Here is a 21745-nt window from a genome sequence, read left to right on the forward strand (position 1 = left end):
CAACACAAAACACTCATAAAAAAAGAAACACCCCTGGGAGAAAAAGAACTAATCAATCAAGATGCATCTTCCACAACCCATCCCCAAGATAATGTCCATCCTCCATAACAACCCCCTTCCCCTTACTCTTCATATCCTCAGTGCCCACCTTCAACGTCCCCACAAGACACGCCGTCTCCTTCCCCTCCGCCATAACAGCAACCACCTGTCCCGCCTCCAACGCATTCTCTTTCTCCGGTAACCGGCCCCCGGGACTCGTTAATCCGGGTGCCATGAGCGCTGCGCCGGATAGCACGAACCGGATCGCGCCACGGTCGATTTGAACGGTTGGTAGGGCGGTGGGATATTGGTGGAGGAGTTTTAGGTGGGGGATGGGAGGGCCGTCTTGGGGTTGGTAGAAGAGGGGTGTGGAGTCGATTGTGTAGAGGGTGCATTTTTCGGGGCTGTATTGGTTCACTCTGTTAGTATATGTTTTTGCGTTTTCTATTCTTGTGCTATGGTTGGGGGTGGTTGTGGTGGTGGTGGTGGTGGGGGAGTGTTTGGTATATGAGGGGTTGGTTGGGTTTATTTATCTATTTCATATAGATGCGATATAGTGCGATATCTCTTTGTATCGGGGGGCATGGGGTATGTATCAAGAAAGATAGGGCATGAAGTAAAAGAAAAAAAAGAAAATGGAGAGGTACAGTTTGATAGCATCGAGCTGAGCTTTCTTCGGCAGGATATCATCAATGTAAGGTTCGAAGCCTGGGTATGCTTCAACAAAGCGTTGGCGGAGGCCGCGCTGCACGCTAGACTTCACTTTTGAGCGATTGCTCGGGGGGATCCTATAATTATAATTTCATTGTTAGTCTGGATTCCTTTTTGGAGGGATGTTGTTTGTTTTTTTCTTCTTTGGTGGTGTTTTTTGAAAGGTGTGAGGTCATGGGTATGGGCGTGTATCGGAGTCTGGGATTGTTTGCTTGCGAGGGTTTTCTTGGATTTGGGGGGTTTCGGGATGGAGGAATTGATTGGAGTTCCTGTCGGAGGTTGTTTTCATAGCTTGAAATGGTATTTACTTACTCTTTTTTGAACATTTTGCGTGTTTTTTGTGGTTGATGTTGTTTCTTACGATGAGGTCAAACTGCGCGCTTGGCGGGGAGAGGTTGACGCGGGGAAGGGCTGCCAGCGTCACGTGTTGGGCTTGGTTATTTATCGAATTATTGCAATTACACTATCAAGCACATGTTTTATTTACGAAAAAAAGATGGTTCGTGGTATAAATTGTTATTTTTCATTCATATCATCTACAATTTAAGGTATCTGACTTAACCACGGGCGGCACCAGCCTTGATCAGGAGGACATCACCGTCCTCAACGACGTAGTCCTTACCCTTGGTCATGACCTTACCAGCGGCCTTGACGGCGGCTTCATCGCCGTACTCACGCAGAGTAGCATAGTTGTACACAATGACCTGGATGAAAGTCTTCTCGAAGTCGGTGTGAATGACACCGGCAGCAGCAGGGGCCTTGATACCCTTGCGGATGGTCCACTGGCGGACTTCGTCGGCACCAGTGGTAAAGAAGCTGGCCAAGTTCAACGATTTACGCATGGTGGTGATCACCCTGGGCAGAGCAGACTTGGTTTCCAACTTCTTGCACTCCTCGAGGGCCTCCTGCTCAGTCTCAAACTGGGTGAGGCGCTCCTCGAAAGAGGCAGAGAAGGGGAGCAGAGGGTCACCAGGAGAGTTGTCATCGATCCACTTCTTGACAACAGGGAGGTACTTGTTCTTCTGGCGAACATAGTCTCTTTCGCTCAGGTTGACTAGGTAGACAACGGGCTTAGCAGTAAGGAGCTGGAGGGGGTTGATGACCTCAACCTAGAAATTGTTAGTGCCATGCATACAAAAAGGCATTGACAGTGACAATAATAAAGACAAAGTAATATCAGATAGGACGTAATCTCATGTGACCTCGCGTTGGTATAAGAGGAGGCCTTTCGACGAGCTGGGTTATATTCGAGCAAAGCTCTTATTCATCATATGAAACTTGGGCTGAGGAATTGGTAGGGGAAGAAAAAAAAACATATTCACATACCTCCTTGGGGCTCCAGTCGGCCTTGCGGACATCGTTGCCGGCCTTCAAGTGCTCGAGGACCTTGGCAACAGTGGCCTCCTCCTCGCGCAGCTTCTTCATCTCCAAGGACTGTCCACCGCGCTTCGTCTGCTTCGTCAAACCCTCCAGAGCCTTCTCAACGAATTCAATATCCTTGACCCGGAGCTCCTCGCTGATGATGTTCAGATCACGAGAGGGATCGACGTCACCCTCGACGTGAATAATCTCAGCATCATCGAAGCAACGCACGACCTGGAAGATGGCATCGACGGCACGAATGTGGGACAAGAAAGCGTTACCGAGACCAGCACCGGTAGAGGCACCACGAGTCAGACCGGCGATATCATAGACCGTCAAGTTGGCAGGAACCTGCGACTTGGGCTTGTAGTGCTCGCACAACCAGTCGAAACGCTCATCAGGGACGATGACACGCGCCTCTTCAGGGTCAATGGTGGCATAGGGGAAGTTGGCCGGGTTACCCAAGTTGGACTTGGTAATGGCTTGGAAGAGCGTCGATTTACCGACGTTGGCAAGACCAACCTATGGCATGTTAATGTTGAACATTTTTGTTTCCCTTGACAGGACTACATGGTGTGTAGAAAGGGAAAGGGAAAGAGAAAAAAATTTCAGGGGAAGGTGAGGATAGTGTGCTTAAATAGGGTTAGGGAAAAAAATAAGATGGCTGGGAAGTGGGCGTAAAAAAAAAAAAATAGCCGGTGGGGTCAATGCTCACATACGATACCGCTCTTCAGGTTATTTCCTGGACGGCCCAGAAGGACCTTCTCTTGTACAACAGCTTTCTTGGGAGGCATCTTTTTGTTGGATTTCTTCTTCTTGCTGGAGTAGCTCCGGTAGGAGAAGAAAGAGAAAGTGGACGGAGGGGTGACGCGGGGACGGCAACAGTAGGATTGGAGGCGCGAGGCCAAAGCAGGACCAGCTGCGGTTCGTTCTATTCGGAGGGGAAAAGAAAGGAAAAGAAAAACGGAGGGGGATTGGATGGACGACGTTTTGACGGTGCCCACCAGCAAGCTGTGGGCGAATTGAACGGGAAAGAAGAAAAAATTAGGGAAGAGGAGGGGTCAATGAGGGGTAGCAATGGTCGATTACTGGTACACCTGAGCGTATGATGGAACTTTTTTTTTTTCTTGGTGGTTGATTATGAAAAGGCAAAATAAAAAAAAATTCAACGTGTTCTCCAATTGCTAAGAGTTTTTTCCTATGACGCGCTCTGCTCTCTCGCCTAAACACACCGTGACCTCTCCCTCCTTCCGTTCTTCTTCACCGCCCACGTGAGCTGATAGCCCTCGTCAAGTGGCCTGTGCTTCCGGAAGCATGGTTTCTTACGTCATACTCAAGAAATTCACGAGATTGCCCTCTACTGACCCTCCATGAACGGAATACCGAATTGTATAAAATGTAAATACTAAAGAATCATGAAGCCGAAATGTTGAGTCCCATTGGGCACTATTCGCAACGGATAGACTAATCTACTCAGGCCTTATATATAGTTTTGCTGTAAGCTACATACCTTCTAGGTAGAAAGAACTGATTCACAAGGTCATTATATATATTGCTCCTTGGTCACGTAACTAATATACACTCCACCGTTCATACTCGCCCGCACTGGGTATATTCATCAAAAATTTCCATCATAATAACGCCGCGGAGAGGTGAGTAGTCCTAAAGCGAACAATAAGGTCAATCAGCCTTACGAGGTGGTCATGGCTAATGTTGGCCTTGACGAATCCCTAAGTCAACCATACACCCCGTGAACCTAACTGTGGAAGAGACCCGCTTCATGCCTTGCAACGGAATACACTGCAGCTGGCTAAAGAACTAAAACCTGTCTACATATCTTCGAGTAAAAAATTAGGCCTGCAAACACGAGACCCTTCTAGTCACTGGTTAGTGCACTTAGATTATTTGCGCACAGACCAGCTGAGTATGTCCGCCTCAAAGGCGAGAGGTGACGGTTATCTGATCCGCAGGCAGTTGCCATCTTTGCTACACTGCAAGAATGGTTCTCTTTTATGGGCTGCAGTTCATTAATGGTGCCTGGTTGAACCAGGCCGGCAGCATAGCATACCTACATTGTGGCCTTCACTGCAGCTTCCGCAATAGAGCGGTATTCAGCGCACTGCTTCACAAGGCGCTGTATTCCCTCAAAGGCTTTGCAGAAAGTGTGAGAGGACAGAAACTCCTCCGTCCGGTCAATTAACTTCAAATTGTATCCTCGATAAGCATCTTGCGGGTTACGTATGATACTCCATGAAAGCGTCATTGACGCAATCATTGGGTAATAGATCAAAGACCTTCAAGAAACGTTAGCAGCTTTCAAAGCGAAGGGGGTCCAGTGACACTCACCCCAAAAAAGGTGTATTCTCCTGCGACAAATATTTTGTAAGCTTGATAGCTGCTCTAGCGGCTTTGGTGCAGAGTGACGTAGACAGCAACACCCTGGGATTGGATAACGAGGCGGGCGAGCTTGTAAAGTCATCCTTCTCCATAAGATCTGTCCCGATGCTCAGTCCCCGGGCGGCAACACGACGGTGAACTGCAATCATGCAGTGGAAGTACGAATAATGTAGCAGGAGCAACACAGGCGATATTTTTGACCGGTGGCCATCAGCTACGGCCTTTTCAGGCTGATATTCTGGCGGAATGCTTCGTTTCCACTCTTGGAGCTTCTCGTCTAACACTCCGACTGAAGCGACGACCTGGCTCAGTGGCCGATCCTCCGCAGCGGGGGAGTAAAGGTCCCTATAAAGTTGCCCCTTGATCATAGCAAGTTGGCAAGTTGACCGGAACGCATTGAAATTCCCAGATAGATCACTAGTTGGCATATCATACTTGCTGTCGGTTGGTGCGTCCATTGGTAAAGTCGCGCTGAAGTCTTCATCGCTTTGCGCTGGCGGTTCACAGAACCGAAGGGATAGTCTGCCTAGAATTAGTCCCAAACTTAAGGGGTAGAATGCAATTCACAATAGCCATACTCTCGATCTAAGCAATAAGCGATCCAAAATACTGTCCGCTTGTGCTGGATCTCTTCCGAACACAAGGGAGAACCATCTTCTGTCTTGCCCAAGCCGAGTTCGTGACAGATGCGAATAGCAGCAGAGACCAAAAAGCCACAAGGAGTCTCAGCCGACGTTCCCAGAAGAAAGGTAGCCTATACCAAAAGTTAACTCGGGCCATGCGCCTAAACAAGTGAGTGTTGAATCATACCACTAGGAGGAGCGCTTGGAGACCCAAAAGGTCTGGTGGGCCAAGGCAGAGCTCATTCACCATTTCTAAGGCATTTTGGATGAACAACCAGCTTTTCTGATGATGATCTGCCCCAGATCCTTCATCTCGAGGGCGGATCATGTATGCTGTTGCTAGGACTGCGTTTATGCAGGCCCATTGGCTTGGTGTTTGAACTCTCATGTCCAAGCGTTTTTGACTGAAGAGAGATAGCAGCTCGGACCGCTGAAAAATTGGGAACAGCATATTAAAGTCCTCGATGTAGTCTTGCACGAGGGAGACAATCTCCTCTTTTGTTGGCAGTGAGCAAAACACTCGGCTGGGGAATGCGCCATCGAGAGGACCATTGGTTGTATTTCCATCAAGGTCTTTCGCCGACAGTAATGACGAGAGATTCCCTAACGACATGTTTCCAACTTTTTGAGATATCCACTCCAACCCCTTTTGAGAGATAGCCGAGAAACCTAGAATGATATTATTAGCTCACATATATCCCACTTATAAATCAAGTGTGTCGAATATACGGAAGTCTGACCTCCTGCAAGTGGTACATCGACCAACGACCGCGGAATGGAAAAAGATGCAAGACACGGCGGCCAATTCTCTACGTTTTTGTATGAGAATACTATGCCCGGATTAGCACCAGTACTGCTAGTATTGCCCATGAGGTTTGGCTCCCGGCCAGCGCAAAAATTTCCAAACCCCGGGTCACTTGCGGTATTATTATCGGAGCGTTCTAATACAGGGACATTTGAGCACAGAAATTCTTGAGTAGCAGTCGTGTTACTCTCGCCCAGTCTAAGCCCCATATCGTATAATCGAGACTCCATCCGTTCGATGTTCGTTTCCAGTCGGTTGATCATCACACGTCTTCACTCAGCATGTAAGACTTTTGCCCCTGCAAAAACATAATATTGACACTTCAGTTCTACAGTACCTTCTCATATCTGCCCTGTATCTCTCCTCATTGCGCGTACCAGAAGCTCGTCGCTCTCGACACGTAGAGCATCTGAGCGTTGCGCTGAAGTCGCCACCCTGTTTCTTGCGACGGCATGCATTGCAAACCTGGGGTTCATCAGTAATGTATTGTGGTCATATGAACCGGACCGCGCACTTTATGTCTCAAAGGTTCCTGTTTCGCAACCCCTATATCTGCCTGCGCAAGTGTCCTGGTCATGGAATCATGGGGTATATGCCGACGAGAATCATTTTGCTGGCTGCTGCGACTCATTATTCGAAAATTTGGGAAGTCGATAAGTACTATATCTATGTGATGATGTTAAGAAAAGGTGAAATGGAAGGAATGGGGAAAGACCCCAAGGATTTGTCGTGGGGCATCATGACCTGGGACAATGGTCTGGAGCGGAGCAACCACTGTCGATCTCGAGATGTACTACGGAGTAGGGCAGGCCTTATTCGGGAAATCCACCAGCCGAATCATGTCGCAGAAGCCTATGGCCGGGTTGTTGCTGGGACTAAATCCTTCGCATGTCTTGGCAGGCCCGGATGGCGGATGTTCGTTCTGTATTGTAAGTTACACGGTATTGATACATCTCAAGTTTGCCGGACCATTGACTCCCGTTCATCTCCGAAGAGATGGGATCGATTTGATGACCGTCTGCTAATCGGCTCCAGGCTGCAGCCAGGTGGAGCACCCACGTTTTGCATCCCTCAAGGTACATATATATACCATCAGCATGCCCCGTCCGGTGATGTGGTTGGCTCGGAAATCGGGTGTCTAAACCATAAGCTCTTCTAGATCACATAACTAATATGGTAGGGCTCGACATATCAGGACAGCCATATTCCGATAAGGCATTGCTCGGGCCCCGGACGTTCGCTGTGCAGCGGAGCGTTCATCCGCATCGTTTATCATGATTTTGCCCCTTGGATGTGGAACCCTTCTCGCCGGTTGCATGCGCGTAGATGATTAGACTGGGGTCCTATATAATCATCTCCTTGCCCCTGTGGCAGTTGTATCCTTAATTAGACGAACTAATTCAAGTCTTTTCAAGCAAGGTCTTTAGTATATCTATTGTTCGATTAACGTAAAGCTTTGGTCCCCACTGACACAAAGGCAAATTTCGGCTCTTGTGTCGCACGTTTCGTGCATCGTTGGTTACGCCAAGGTAACATTGCCGACTGATTTTCGGTCTGCATCGTCAATGGGAGGACTAGCCTAAAGCCGGAGGCCAGTCAAGTCAAAATGTCCTTCTTAGGGACAGTCAATCCAAACGATCCTCGGCAGCAGTCTGTGGTTAGTCATAACAACCCTCTGCGGAGCCATGGCGATACAGATGAGGACAATCCAGTTTATGATACTCCATCAACTTCAGGCACTCAGTACGCTGATCGAGAAAAGAGTGACGATGCGTTGACGCTGCAGGAAGACAACGAAGAGAAGATGGAGGTTCGCGTGGGTGATTTAGCTCGACGACTCACCCGTCAATCGACTCGAATCTCTGCGAAAGGCGCCCTCGAAAATCCATTCTTTGTGGAGGATCCTGAATCTACTCTCAATCCTGACAGTCCAAATTTCAAGCCAAGAGACTGGCTTAAGATGTTGCTTGCCATTCGCTCTCGAGACCCTGAGCAGTACCCAGACCGAACAGCCGGTGTTGCCTTCAAGAATCTAAACGTCCATGGATTCGGGTCTCCAACAGACTACCAAAAGGATGTCTTGAACTCGCTCCTAGAGATAGGTACTATTGTCCGCAAGTTGATGGGAATCAAGATGCAAAAGATCCAGATTCTTCGGGAATTCGATGGCTTGGTGAAAAGTGGTGAGATGTTGGTGGTGTTAGGAAGACCGGGAAGTGGATGTTCCACGTTCCTCAAGACGATTTCTGGTGAGATGAACGGGATTCAGATGTCAGATGACTCGACACTCAACTATCAGGGTATGCATACCCAGTTTCCTTCTTTAACTCTCCACCTTTACCAACCTACCCTTTCATTTGTGGAGACTAACCGCGCTGCTTAGGTATACCTGCAAAATTGATGCACCATGCATTCAAGGGTGAAGCGATTTACTCAGCTGAAACTGATGTTCATTTCCCACAGCTTTCTGTTGGTGATACTCTGAAGTTCGCAGCACTTGCCCGAGCTCCTAGAAATCGCTTAGAGGGCGTTAGTCGGCAGCAGTACGCTGAACATATGAGAGACGTGGTAATGACAATGCTTGGACTATCCCATACGATCAATACTCGTGTCGGCAACGACTATGTCCGTGGAGTCAGTGGTGGAGAGCGAAAGCGTGTCAGTATTGCGGAAGCCACCCTAAGCCAGGCACCGCTTCAATGCTGGGATAACAGCACCAGAGGTCTTGATAGTGCGAATGCTTTGGAATTTTGCAAGAACCTAGCCTTGATGAGTAAATACGCTGGCACTGCTGCCTGCGTAGCTATTTATCAGGCATCGCAAAGTGCATATGATGTGTTTGATAAGGTGACGGTACTCTATGAAGGAAGGCAAATCTATTTTGGCCGAACGACGGAGGCTAAACAGTTTTTTGTGGATATGGGATTTGAGTGCCCTGACCGGCAGACAACAGCTGATTTCTTAACGTCCCTTACCAGCGCTTCAGAAAGAAAGGTCCGCCCAGGTTTTGAAAGCCGCGTGCCTCGCACTCCGGATGAGTTTGCTGCCGCATGGAAACGAAGCGACGCTCGGGCGAAGCTGGTTATGGAAATCGACGAGTTTGAGAAACAGTACCCAATTGGCGGCGCTTCCTATCAATCCTTTATTGATGCTCGCAAAGCTATGCAGGCAAAGCATCAACGCGTCAAATCCCCATACACAATCTCGATATGGGAGCAAATCTCTCTTTGCGTTGTCCGCGGTTTCCAGCGCCTCAAAGGTGATTCCAGTTTGACGATAACTGCCTTGATTGGCAACTTTATTATAGCCTTAATTGTTGCTTCAGTTTTCTTCAACCTCAAGGATAATACCGACAGCTTTTACTCTCGAGGAGCTTTACTGTTCTATGCAGTGCTTCTGAATGCGTTCTCTAGTGCTCTGGAAATTCTGACTCTGTACGCCCAACGGCCGATTGTGGAAAAGCAAGCTCGTTATGCCTTCTATCATCCATTTGCAGAGGCTGTTGCATCTATGCTGTGTGATACGCCTTACAAAATCATTAACTCAATCACTTTCAATCTCCCATTGTACTTTATGACCAACCTACGGCGTGAGGCAGGAGCCTGGTGGACATTCTGGCTCTTTTCAGTGGTTACAACCTACACCATGTCAATGATCTTTCGAACGATTGCAGCGACATCTCGCTCTCTGTCTCAAGCACTTGTCCCTGCGGCAATCTTGATCCTGGGTATGGTGATCTATACTGGTTTTGTTATCCCTACCAGAAATATGCTCGGCTGGTCCCGTTGGATGAACTACATCAACCCCATATCTTACGCCTTTGAGAGCTTCATGGTCAATGAGTTCCATGGCCGTCACTTCGAATGCTCTCAAATTATCCCATCTGGAGGAACTTACGAAAGTATGCCGATGCAGAATCGGATTTGCTCTACAGTTGGAGCGGAGACTGGTTCAACGATTGTGCAGGGCTCAGTCTATCTTGAACAGAGCTTTCAGTATGTCAAAGGGCATTTGTGGAGAAACCTGGGTATTATGATCGGCTTCCTAGTTTTCTTTGCTTTCACGTACCTTGCATCTACGGAATATATCTCAGAGCAGAAATCGAAAGGCGAAGTGCTCTTATTTCGCCGTGGGCATCAGCCTAAAGTAGCCCTGGATATGACCGATCCGGAGTCGCCCGAGCCGAGTGGTGCACCGAAAACCGAAGAATCTGCTCCTCAAGCGTCAGCGGGAATCCAAAGACAAACCGCAATCTTTCAGTGGAAGGATGTCTGTTACGATATAAAGATCAAGGGGCAACCTAGGAGGATTCTGGACCACGTTGACGGTTGGGTTAAGCCTGGTACCTGTACCGCCTTGATGGGTGTCTCAGGAGCAGGTAAAACAACGTTATTGGATGTGCTCGCTACACGCGTTACTATGGGAGTTATTACTGGCGAGATGCTTGTGGATGGACGTCCTCGTGACCAATCCTTCCAGCGTAAAACAGGATACGTGCAGCAGCAGGACCTTCACTTAGCTACATCTACTGTTCGCGAAGCCCTCCGATTTAGTGCGATATTACGTCAGCCAGCACATGTCAGCCACCAGGAGAAACTTGACTACGTTGAGGAAGTTATTAGACTCCTTGGTATGGAGGCTTATGCTGATGCAGTTGTTGGAGTGCCTGGAGAAGGTTTGAATGTGGAACAGCGCAAGCGTCTGACTATTGGAGTTGAGCTTGCTGCAAAACCCCAGCTTTTGTTGTTTTTGGATGAACCGACATCTGGTCTCGATAGTCAAACCTCCTGGTCAATCCTGGATTTGATTGATACTTTGACCCAACATGGTCAGGCAATTCTTTGTACTATTCATCAGCCCTCTGCAATGTTGTTTCAACGTTTTGATCGCCTTCTTTTCTTGGCTAAAGGTGGAAAGACGATCTACTTTGGTGAAATTGGCCAGAACTCGTCTACCTTATCCAGTTACTTTGAACGCAATGGCGCACAGCCTCTATCTCCTGGAGAGAATCCAGCCGAGTGGATGCTGGATGTGATTGGAGCAGCCCCGGGATCTCACAGTGATATAGACTGGCCGAAGGTGTGGCGCGAAAGCCCCGAGCATGCGAAGGTCAAAGAACATCTTGCCGAGTTGAAGTCAACTTTATCTGTCAAGCCAGAGGAGAGCTCTGACCCAGAGGCCTTCAAGGAATATGCGGCACCATTCTACATTCAATTATGGGAATGCCTGATCCGTGTCTTTGCTCAATATTACCGCACGCCAAGCTATATCTGGTCTAAAACAGCCCTTTCTATTCTGACCTCCATTTATATCGGATTCTCCTTTTTCCACGCCAAGAACTCAATTCAAGGGATGCAGAATCAGATGTTCAGCGTATTCATGTTGATGACGATCTTCGGTAATTTAGTACAACAGATCATGCCTCATTTCGTCACGCAACGGTCACTATATGAAGTCCGTGAGCGTCCATCGAAAACATATTCCTGGCAAGCCTTCATGACAGCTAATATTCTTGTTGAATTACCCTGGAATACTCTAATGGCAGCACTGATGTTCTTCTGCTGGTACTACCCGATCGGGCTATATAATAACGCGAAGCCTACCGATGCAGTGACTGAACGAGGAGGTCTTATGTTCTTACTTATCTGGGTATTCCTACTCTTCACTTCTACTTTTGCCCATATGGTTATAGCAGGTATAGAGCTGGCTGAGACAGGTGGTAATATTGCTACTTTGCTCTTCTCTCTCTGTCTTATCTTCTGCGGTGTCCTTGCAACCCCAGATGCAATGCCTGGATTTTGGATCTTCATGTACCGTGTATCACCGTTCACTTACTTGGTCTCTGCGATGTTGTCTACCGGTTTGTCCGGGACAGATGTTCAGTGTGAGGCAGTTGAGTTTCTCCACTTTGATCCCCCGGCAAATCAAAGCTGCCAGCAATATATGGCAGCATATATCACGAAAGCCCAGGGTTACTTGCAGGACCCGGAAGCCACAACAGATTGTGCTTTCTGCACGGTCAGCAAAACTGACACATACCTTGCGGCGATATCTAGCAGCTTTGATGATGCCTGGAGGAACTTCGGTCTTATGTGGGTGTACATCGCGTTCAACATTGCCGCAGCAGTTTTCATATACTGGCTGGCCCGTGTCCCTAAGGGAAAACGAGCATCTGGTTCTACCTAGAGTAGGTTTACCTACACCCCTCGCTTTGACTCTCTATTCGAGGCCGGTATAAACTATTGTGGATATCAGTGAAATATTTCTTGGGATAGAACTTGTTACTGCCCTTCAAGACGAACATTCAGTTTGTACTTTTCCCTCTTTTTACTTCTCGCCTCCATTTAATTGGCTTTTGTATTTCATTCGACCTTGAGCCAAGAATCGGTTCCTTTTTTTCTTACCTTGTCTTTCATTCTTATACATCTACATGTCCCTATATTATTTTGGAAACACTATATAGAACACCTCTCTTTTCTTTAATCATTTTGACATATTTTTCAATACATTAATTGCATGTCCAGTACATACCGTCGTGCACAGCATTCTTTTTTGGGTCAAGATAACACCACCTTGAAGCTGAAGGTGTATTTATGTACATATACGCTTCCAATTTCCCCTGTATATACAGCACCATAGAGAGGATAGCAAACTAGCAATCAGATAACGATACAGCTACATCCTTAGCGCCAATCACCCGAATTAGAAGAAATGAGATCATAATGGCTCTCGAAGCGAAAGCCACTATAGGTCAAATTATAGGATGAGTGGAGTTAACTCTAGTCTACTACGAGTAGCAGACACTTTTAGTATGTTGGCGATTTATGCTCCGTAGGTCGGACAGTGCGCCACGGTTCAATATCGGAATTCCAAGGTTCTCTGAAACGGACGTACATGAGTTACCACCCGAACAATGACTCTATTTGAAGTTTGAGGAAAGCTTTGTGGTCAATATCAAACTTGTATAACATGCGGATGATTTGATAATAGATTATCTTTTGTCCCGCGGCTGAAACTAACGTTTCAACTCGTACTGCAGAGCTTCAAGGATAGACGTCTCGACCCTCAACTTGTATCTTTTGAGAAGGGTATGTATAAGCCAAACATATCTGTTTACTTCATTGTGCATGATGAAACATACGTGAAAAATATAGGAATGGCGGCAGATGTGCTATCAGGCTCGGTAGTGGAAAAGGTAACGAATTCCCGGACCTTCCCCTGTCATCAAATGAAAACGCCGTCAGAAAGCCAAAAAACCTCGGATTACAACATACAGAGCCAAATCATATCTTATTATAACCGTACAGGAGAGATTTTGTACCAATACCTCTTCTCCGGTCTCTCTTTGCGAGCCATACTGCAATATTCAATCCCGGCTCAAACGAAGGTCGACACCGGACGAAAGCATCCCAACGCCGAAATATCCAGTTGCCAAGAAAGGAAAAGCAAACACCATGAGACTAGGCTACGCGCTAATCGTCGCACTGCATCCTGAACTCCTATTTTGGGTTAAGTTTATCAGCACATACCCATAATTAGTTGCCCGGCGCTTACTATGTATTCTGGTTGGATGATGGACCGATACTTAATGGCCGTTGAGCTGGCGCCTATCTCACCCTCCGAATTCCTACAATTCTCCTCCCTACACCGATGGCTCACCAGGAAGTTCAGACAAAATGGGATTCCATATCAAAAAGCTCTTCAGGAGGGGCCGCCCTAAGAAGTCAGAAAAGGAAACCGACAATCCAAGCCAAGGCCAGGCGAATACAAATAGTGTATCACCTAATAGTGGTGCGTCGTCGGGCGCAGGCGCCCATGCAGCTATTGAAGAACCAGAGAATATTCCCCTGAATCAAGAGCAAAGTTATACGACAGAAAGTTCAGACTCGGCTCAGTCAGACCAACAGTATTTGTGGAAGGCCGCCTATGCGAACCTGGATCCCGAGGACCAACACAGGTTGACGCTACTCCATGAATCAAACGGGGACAACCATGTCAACCGCGAGTCTCAGATGGTGGACACAGTAAATATGGTTATTGAGACGACGAAGAAGCAGTACGATGAGCATCAAAGAAGGGGGTTGAAGATCAAAAGATCAAGAGGAGACGACATCAACATCCGAGATTCTGCTCTCAAGATAGTCAGTGCGACATTGTCTTTCAGGGACATCATCAGTGCTGTTGCTGTTTTTGACCCCACAGGGTATGCGGACAAAGTCTGGGGATTAGTATCGGTGGGACTAGGTGTACGTGAAATCGTTCCATGGTGGTACTTACACAAGATTAGCTAATTGAGAGCCAGATGGTCCAGAATCATCAAGATTTGCAAGCTTCAATTTTCCAAGCGTCGGGGTTCCTCACAGATGTTTTGAGTCGATGCGCGTTTATCGAGATTGACTGCTCGGGCCGAAGCAGCAACCTCAGGATGAAAGAGATGCTCCGTAGTGCTATCATCCGTGTGTACACTTCCATCCTACGTTATTCAGCTAAGGTTATGTCAACTCAACAATCAGGGGCTGGGAGAAAGTTTCTCCTAAGTGTGACAGACCTTACTGATCAACCACTGAGCATACTCAAGGCCGCCATCAGCGAGGAGGAGGCGCAGTTAGAGAAATGGGTCTCAATTGATCAACGACTGTTCTGGAAAGAAAAGGCCGAGGATATCCTTTGTCAAATTGACAACGTGCTAAGCGGCATCCAGGATATTAGTCGAGAGTTGGAACTCTGTCAACTAACTATGGCGGACGGTGCTGCTTTTGATTCGTACAAAAATCAACATGAGGTTGAGTGTCTCCCAGGAACTAGAACAGATCTGTTGAAGCATATCACAGACTGGTCACACCTCTCCCAGAGCGAACGTATCTTTTGGTTAAATGGAATGGCCGGAACAGGTAAATCTACTGTTTCACGTACAGTTTGCAGACTGCTCCAGGAAAATGGCCTTCTAGGGGCAAGTTTCTTCTTTAAGAGAGGAAAGACGGACTGTGGGACAGCTGAAAAGCTCTTTCCGACCATAGTACGACAACTGATTATTCATGAACCTCGGCTGATACCCAGCATCAGAGGGGCAATTCAGAGAGATCCTTCTATATCTACGAAATCTCTCGTAGAGCAGTTCAACAGGTTACTGCTTGAGCCGCTATCCACCATCAAGGATGACGGAGCCGGAGACTCAGTTCTGGTAATAGTGATTGATGCGTTGGATGAATGTGATTCGGAAAATGATATTGAGCTTTTACTTCGCCTTTTGCCCATGATGCCACCGTCAAGTTCGATATCCATTCGAATCTTCCTGACCAGCCGCCCAGAGCTCCCAATCCGTCAGGGATTCGATAGTGTTTCGAGGGACGCTCATCGTGATTTCAGCATCCATCAGATTGTAGAGTCTTCCGTTAAGAACGATATCTTGCTGTTCATATCTGATAGATTCGAAGAAATAAGACGAAAACACTCGCTTCCTCAAGAATGGCCCGGAGAGAAGACAATTCTGGACTTGGTCAACGTCGCGAGTCCATTATTCATCTCAGCCGCTACTATGTGTCGCTTTATTGCAGATAGAAAATGGGACCCAGAGAAACGCCTAGCCCTTGTTCTAGGATCAGGAACCCGGTCGGACACAGCTACAAGTCATATCTCAAAACTTGAGCATACTTATATTCCGGTCTTCGAGCAAATTCTCCGTAGCGGAGACGAGGACGAAGATGAAGACGAGAGAGAGCAGCTGATTCATGAATATCGTGTGATTGTTGGCACAATCATCACCCTTGCCAATCCGCTTTCACTCATATCCCTAGCAAGCCTCCTAGAGATCCCGTCCAGTGATGTGAATCGTAGATTGGACTTTCTACATTCGGTTTTGAGCATCCCCAATGACCAAGATACTCCTATACAGATATTTCATCAATCATTTCGGGACTTTCTTCTTCATCCCAAGATCCGTACAAAGACTGATTTCTGGATTGATGAGAAGCAGACGCAGAAGGAGACATTACTCAGATGCATTAATGTGATGACCAGAGCAAAGGGCGGACTTTCTAGAAATATTTGTCAATTGCCAAATGACGGAGTATTGCGAGATGAGATAAGTGACAAAGTCATCAGGGACCATATTCCAGCAGAACTTCAGTACTCGTGTCATTACTGGATACAGCACCTAGAGCGGGGAAGCTATCGCATTACCGATCAAGATGATATCCACAATTTTTTGGAAACACATTTCCTCCACTGGTTGGAAGCAATGAGTATCCTGGGCTTGGCATCAGAGATTGTGAGCGGCATCAGGACATTACAAACCTCAGTGCAGGTAGGTTTAACATCTCATAAGATCGGAATAACTCGCCTTCTGAGCTCACGTTGACCTGCTTTAAGCCTGATTCTTGTTCAAAAGTATCAGCATTCCTTTACGATGCAAATCGCTTCATTTTAAAGAACATATGGATTGCCAACACTGCACCCCTTCAGTTCTACTCCGCTGCCCTGATATTTGCACCGCGAATGTCTGTTGTGAGGAAGACATTCCAGAGTGAGATATCTAGGCAATTTGTCACATTGCCTAGAGTGGAACTAAATTGGGATTCACAACTCCTGACTTTGGAACATACTAAGGATGTGAATGTAGTGGCATTCTCGCCAGACGGTAGACTGGTAGCCTCTGGTTCTAACGATTACACTGTGAAGCTCTGGGATCCAAAAACAGGGCTTTTACTACACACGTTTAACCACAACTATGACGTGTCAGCCGTGGCATTCACAACGGATAGTAAGTTGGTGGCGTCCAGCTCTGATGAGCATATCCAGCTGTGGGATATTGCTGTAGGCGCACTGCAGAGAACTCTGTCAGACCACACTTCTACCGTAACAGCACTGGCGTTCTCACCAGATGGTAAGCGACTGGTCTCGGGGTCCAACGATAATACAATCAATATTTGGGATCTAGCTACCTATGCAGTATTACAAACTCTGAAGGGCCATGGGGATTTCGTTGAAGAAGTGTCAATTTCACCAAATGGAAAGCTTATAGCATCCGGCTCTTTGGATTGTACGGTCAGGATTTGGGACTTGGATACAGGAGCCCTGCTGTGGACCTCTGAGCACGACGACTTTGTCAGAGGGGTGAGATTTTCACCCAATAACGAGCTCGTAATCTCGGGCTTTAAGAGCGGAACAGTGCGGTTATGGGATGCTGCCACAGGCAGACCGAGAAAAACTTTTAGTGCCGGCCGGATTTCTTCTTTGGCATTTTCGCCCGATGGAAGGCTGGCGACTGCTGGCGGTCAGGATCTCCAATTATGGGACAAGCCCATGGACAGGCCGATTCAAACGTTTGAGGGCCATGCTCGCGAAATCTTTGGAGTAACCTTCTCACCACATGGTGAGCTGCTAGTGTCATGTTCTGCGGATGGTACTGTACGGGTCTGGGACACAAACCTGGTTGCAGCGCACAAAGCTCTCCGAAAACATTCCTATGAGGTCGCTGCCACTAGAATCTCGCCAGATGGCAAACTTCTAGGGTCAGGTTCCACTGATTATAAGATTCAACTATGGGACATTGCAACAGGCATGGCACTACATATACTGGATGATTACTCAGGAAAGTCAAACACATTCGCCTTTTCACCAGACAGCAGTCTGGTGACTTTTCGCCTGAAATCTGACAGCACTTGTATTCAGTTGTGGAGCACGGTTACAGGTGAGCTTTACCAAACACTCGGAGATCATCCGAGTGCGGTTGATCGTGTCATATTTTCTCCCAATTATCAACAGCTGGCCTCAATCGACGAAGAATGGACAATTACCCTATGGGACATAAAAACAGGAGAACGACTCTATTCCCTGGACGGAGGTGGGAGTTGGGTGTGTATAGCATTCTCACCAAGTGGCACAAAGCTAGCATCAAGCTCGGGTGATGTGCTGCGGGTGTGGGATACAAACACAGGCACATTACAGCAAGAGCTAAAAGGAGACAAACACAAAATCACAGCGGTGGCATTTACAGGCGATGAAAAGTTCATAGCAACAGGCTCTATTGACGCAAAAGTCCGCATTTGGGATTTAGCCACAGACACACTATCTCAAACTTTCCAGGATTGCGGAGCAATCAATCAACTAGCTATCTCTCCAAATGGGAGATTCGTCGTATCAGGGACGCTTTCCCAAACAATTCGTCTATGGGATAGGGACACCGAAGAACTGATCTATTCTTCTAATGGTAAATCTACTCATTATCGAAACGGAATTGGTCAGTTGCGCTTTTCATCTGATGACAACTATGTGGAAGCGGACTTTGGTACAATTCGTATTGGTCCAAGTCGAAATGCCGGAGATGCCAGCTTCTTACCTCGGCGAAAAGATATGGTATTGGGTGACCAATGGTTATACGTTGGACAAGAAAGGGCTCTTTGGTTGCCAGTTGAGTACCGACCAAAAGTAGCAGCCTACCACAACGGTACAATTGGCATCGGAAATGTATCTGGTCTAGTATCAATCATCGGTGTCGATATCGATAAAACGGATGGCCATGCTTGACCTCTTTCAGACGACCCGTACATATCCTTCTTTACTCAGAAGATAACCGACGCTTCGTTCATTATGCAGGCAATGCGGAGGGTACAGACTGGCTCTCTGATGCACATAATAAGTATTCTTTTTAAGCGTTGAGACAACGTACGAATTCAAATTATTATATTGAGGCCCTGCCCTCTGACAATCATACAGCTCTGGAAAAAAAAGGGGGGGAATAAAGGAACGATACCATTACACAGGTTGCTTGGGCGATTTTCTTTTTGTGGCCAATTCCTGCAAGTGACGATTGGAAGTCGGTAAATACAACATTGGCCTGAAACACGTACATACATCAAGGGCAGTTGAACCAGTCAGATATATAAGCGTCCCTATATATGGTCAGCAAAACAGTTATTTTTTGGTATAGATTATCCTAAGTCAATTAAATAATGTGGGACCACAACAAGGAAATAGTCCAGGTAAAACTAGAGTGATTGACGGGTCAAGTTCGGGTTCAAGTTTTACCTTAGATTCCGATGTAAGCAGTTTAGGGATATTGAAGGTATATCTAGGAATTAGGTACCAAAGAATATGAGACCCTTGCAGCGCATGATGTGAGATATAAATCCAATCAAATCGTTTATGCACGAGCGCAATGTAAGGGTAAACCAAGTCAAACAAAAACAAGCTAATCCTTATATGATCCATGGAATAATCCTTGCAGTCTTCCGGCGATAGTGGGCCCATGTTTCTCCAAAATCCTCCTTCAATAGCTTCTCTTCGTGGAAGATCTGACTAGGCAAAATATATACGACCAATAACACCCGGAACCCGACATCAGAGAACCATAAGAAAGCAAAGATATAATGGAAGAGGTGGTTGTCGCTCCAGCAGCCCGGAATACCATCTCCCCGCAGGACTAACCGTCCTAGGGCAAGCTCAACAGAAACCCCCCAATGTAACTGGGGTGCTGAATCACGGAATAGACTCATGTGGTCATTAAGCATGATGGAAGCGAAAGCTCAAATGTGAACCTTGTCCTAGCTGTCTTATAGCAGCAACACGAAGTATTCCACCAATAACAGCGACGCAGGCAAAGTAGAGGACTCCTTTCACCAAGTGAAAAGGTCTGGGTTGAGCTTAGGTGAGCTTGGGGCACATGGTCGAGGACGGTTCGGGGTAGATCCGCGCGATAGGCGTTTTTATAAAGTAGCTTTAGGGGTGACCGTACGTTCTAGGCCGCTCCTTCTCGCCAACATGATGCAGCTATGCCGGCACGTTGCCAACAGGTTATTGCTCTCATCTAGCATTTGCATCTCCATATCAAAGCGGCCATTAAGTAGGCTCCGCATCCTTGAACGAACAAGTACCCACTCCTTTCCAGTTGGGTCTTCGCGAATGTCCAAGGACAGACTGACCGTAGGAAAGGCCCACGTTTCAGTGGCTTTCAGACCTTGAGGATCATAGTTCATAGGAAGGGCAGGAACCTGTGCTCAGAATAAGCCGATCGTCAATATTCAAACTGGGGTGAATCCTAGTACCGAATCGGCGAGCAATCCCAGATACTCCATGTTAAAGGTCTCATTCTCTCCAGCTACCTTTGCCCACTGATCCCGAGCGTTCTGTCCCCGGGCAGGGCTCCATAAGGGGGTGGGCCCGCCTTTTGGAACAAGGAATTTGAAGCGAGCGCCGGGAGGATTTAAATTTGGATCAAAGTAATCATGCTTCCATGGAACACAATCCTTTAGTCTGTTTGGTATCGGCTTTGGTTGCAAGCTGATGCTTGGTCCAGTTCGTCGATGCAAATTCCCGAGAGTAATGATGGATAATATATACGGACTCGAAACTGCAGTATCCCTTGGACATAGTTTCGCTTCAATAACGGAGAATCGGGAGCCTTTCCGTATATCCTCAAAACTAATTTTGAACGGTCCATAGGGGAGAGGCCTTAAGAACTGAATATGGAGAGAGACGCAGTGAGCTTGGTTTGACCGCGGATGTTTTGAGCCAAAGTATTTCCCACCACCACTGACTATCAGGGCAGTGCAAAACCCTCCATAGGCTTGAAGGCCAAGATCCCCTTTGCGTGTGGCATGAGTCAATATATTCAAGATCAAGTGGTTTAGGGTTTGTATGGCTGCGTACCGTTGGTACACCAATCTTCAGGTAGATAACCCAGGAAGCAGCTATCTTCATTTTCTGAAGCTGTAAGTTTAATAGCATCCTCTAATGGAGTTAATCTGCAGGTCTGTGGTTGCCTATCAGATACCACCGATGAGGCGCTGATGGGTATGTCCTTTGGCGACATCAGAGTATCGATTCTTGAGATAACATGTATAGAGCACCTTAGGGACACCTTGCTTCACAACTCTCCTGACTATCATAAATAATCACATTTAACCAATGTCGAGAATAGAAGGGCTTTATGCAAGGGTCGGAATAGTGCACCAGGAATCAAATAGCGAGGTATGTAGGCATATGTCAAGAAAGTATGTTACTCCGGAAGGTGGAGTTCTGAAAATCAAGGAACTTGGAAAAAGGTGGGTGGCTCGTTTGACAGTTAAATGTTGGCAGCTTGACAAGCGCTTTGACCGTCGCTATTGCCGTGCGCTTTGAATGTGCCTCGGTCCGATAGGTCAGTTGGTCAAATCACGTTGAGCTTTTTTATATAAAGTAACAGATGAGTTTTGTATGTTACAGAATGTCCTAACTCAATCAATCAATTTGTGAGTCGCTGAAATACATTCATATATCCGCCACTACCAACGACCCATCCTACCATCAACCATGTATACAGTTCGCCTTCCACAGAAAGTAAGCTATACTAATTCACTTCCAACATGCTTTAAAAGACCATTTCCTGCCTCGCCAACATCCCGCCCACAAACATATATCAAGCTAAAGCAGCAGCCGCATGTTTAATAACTTCGACAACCCTACTCGGTTGGCTCAAATGCGGCATATGACCCGCACTGCACCGCTCAATCCTACTACCAGCCAACCCAGCAAGCTGCTCCTGTAGGAAAGCCGGAATAATCTGATCCTGCTCACAAAGGAGATACACACTCTCTACATCCCTCCAGCCAGAATATGTCGTCGTCCCATTCCAACCCTGGGCAGGCTGAGGCTTAAGCACCTCCAACCATTTCCCTTTTTCCTCCTCATCAAGATCATTAAAGAGTGTCCGTTCTGGCTGTACACAGTGTAATGCTCCTCCCTGCATAGAAATATCAAATTCAGCAATCACCAACCCCAGTTTATCATACCAAAAACCCCTCCCCTCCCCACCTCCATCCCCACCGCCATC

At 47.1% G+C, this 21745-nt stretch overlaps 5 protein-coding genes across 5 annotated transcripts; 2 read left to right on the plus strand and 3 right to left on the minus strand.

Moving 5' to 3' along the window:
* Positions 1 to 52: 52 nt before the first annotated feature.
* On the minus strand, positions 53 to 2906 carry BDV27DRAFT_150311 (GTP-binding protein YchF; the record flags this gene model as incomplete). The annotated part of the gene is made up of 6 exons (XM_032071209.1): positions 53 to 443; positions 687 to 827; position 1063; positions 1325 to 1859; positions 2077 to 2634; positions 2832 to 2906. 6 exons carry the CDS (start codon positions 2904 to 2906, stop codon positions 53 to 55), a joined length of 1701 nt encoding a protein of 566 aa, XP_031921671.1.
* Positions 2907 to 3647: 741 nt separating this feature from the next.
* On the minus strand, positions 3648 to 6818 carry BDV27DRAFT_137465 (fungal specific transcription factor domain-containing protein). The gene is made up of 6 exons (XM_032068998.1): positions 6452 to 6818; positions 5873 to 6402; positions 5320 to 5801; positions 5088 to 5263; positions 4459 to 5031; positions 3648 to 4406 (listed from the first exon to the last, which is right to left on the minus strand). Exons 2-6 carry the CDS (start codon positions 6198 to 6200, stop codon positions 4181 to 4183), a joined length of 1785 nt encoding a protein of 594 aa, XP_031921672.1. The 5' UTR covers positions 6201 to 6402; positions 6452 to 6818; the 3' UTR covers positions 3648 to 4180.
* Positions 6819 to 7505: 687 nt separating this feature from the next.
* Positions 7506 to 12390, plus strand: BDV27DRAFT_169324 (pleiotropic drug resistance family ABC transporter). The gene is made up of 2 exons (XM_032075002.1): positions 7506 to 8237; positions 8321 to 12390. Exons 1-2 carry the CDS (start codon positions 7544 to 7546, stop codon positions 12121 to 12123), a joined length of 4497 nt encoding a protein of 1498 aa, XP_031921673.1. The 5' UTR covers positions 7506 to 7543; the 3' UTR covers positions 12124 to 12390.
* Positions 12391 to 13613: 1223 nt separating this feature from the next.
* BDV27DRAFT_163445 (NACHT and WD repeat domain-containing protein) lies at positions 13614 to 18462 on the plus strand (the record flags this gene model as incomplete). Its single annotated transcript, XM_032073546.1, has 3 exons — positions 13614 to 14183; positions 14240 to 16240; positions 16306 to 18462. The coding sequence occupies 3 exons, from the start codon at positions 13614 to 13616 to the stop codon at positions 18460 to 18462; spliced, it is 4728 nt and encodes a 1575-aa protein (XP_031921674.1).
* Positions 18463 to 19542: 1080 nt separating this feature from the next.
* BDV27DRAFT_67269 (thioesterase family protein) lies at positions 19543 to 20925 on the minus strand. Its single transcript, XM_032077268.1, has 3 exons — positions 20584 to 20925; positions 19980 to 20518; positions 19543 to 19925 (listed from the first exon to the last, which is right to left on the minus strand). The coding sequence occupies exons 1-3, from the start codon at positions 20744 to 20746 to the stop codon at positions 19641 to 19643; spliced, it is 987 nt and encodes a 328-aa protein (XP_031921675.1). The 5' UTR covers positions 20747 to 20925; the 3' UTR covers positions 19543 to 19640.
* Positions 20926 to 21745: the final 820 nt, after the last annotated feature.

The sequence above is a fragment of the Aspergillus caelatus genome (assembly GCF_009193585.1).
Source record: "Aspergillus caelatus strain CBS 763.97 unplaced genomic scaffold BDV27scaffold_321, whole genome shotgun sequence".
Lineage (NCBI taxonomy): Eukaryota > Fungi > Ascomycota > Eurotiomycetes > Eurotiales > Aspergillaceae > Aspergillus > Aspergillus caelatus.

Excerpts from the sequence above, each read along its gene's own strand:
- BDV27DRAFT_137465 (XM_032068998.1), bottom strand. The coding sequence starts at position 6,200 with ATGATCAACCGACTGGAAACGAACATCGAACGGATGGAGTCTCGATTA. Across the intron at positions 5,032-5,087 it reads GCTTATTGCTTAGATCGAGA|ACTATCCCTTCGGTTCTGTG; the intron begins GTATGGCTATTG and ends AATTCTAGGCAG. Across the intron at positions 4,407-4,458 it reads GAGAATACACCTTTTTTGGG|GTCTTTGATCTATTACCCAA; the intron begins GTGAGTGTCACT and ends CGTTTCTTGAAG.
- BDV27DRAFT_169324 (XM_032075002.1), top strand. The coding sequence starts at position 7,544 with ATGTCCTTCTTAGGGACAGTCAATCCAAACGATCCTCGGCAGCAGTCT. Across the intron at positions 8,238-8,320 it reads CTCGACACTCAACTATCAGG|GTATACCTGCAAAATTGATG; the intron begins GTATGCATACCC and ends CGCGCTGCTTAG.
- BDV27DRAFT_67269 (XM_032077268.1), bottom strand. The coding sequence starts at position 20,746 with ATGTCGCCAAAGGACATACCCATCAGCGCCTCATCGGTGGTATCTGAT. Across the intron at positions 20,519-20,583 it reads TGAAGATTGGTGTACCAACG|GGGATCTTGGCCTTCAAGCC; the intron begins GTACGCAGCCAT and ends CCACACGCAAAG. Across the intron at positions 19,926-19,979 it reads TGGGATTGCTCGCCGATTCG|GTTCCTGCCCTTCCTATGAA; the intron begins GTACTAGGATTC and ends TTCTGAGCACAG.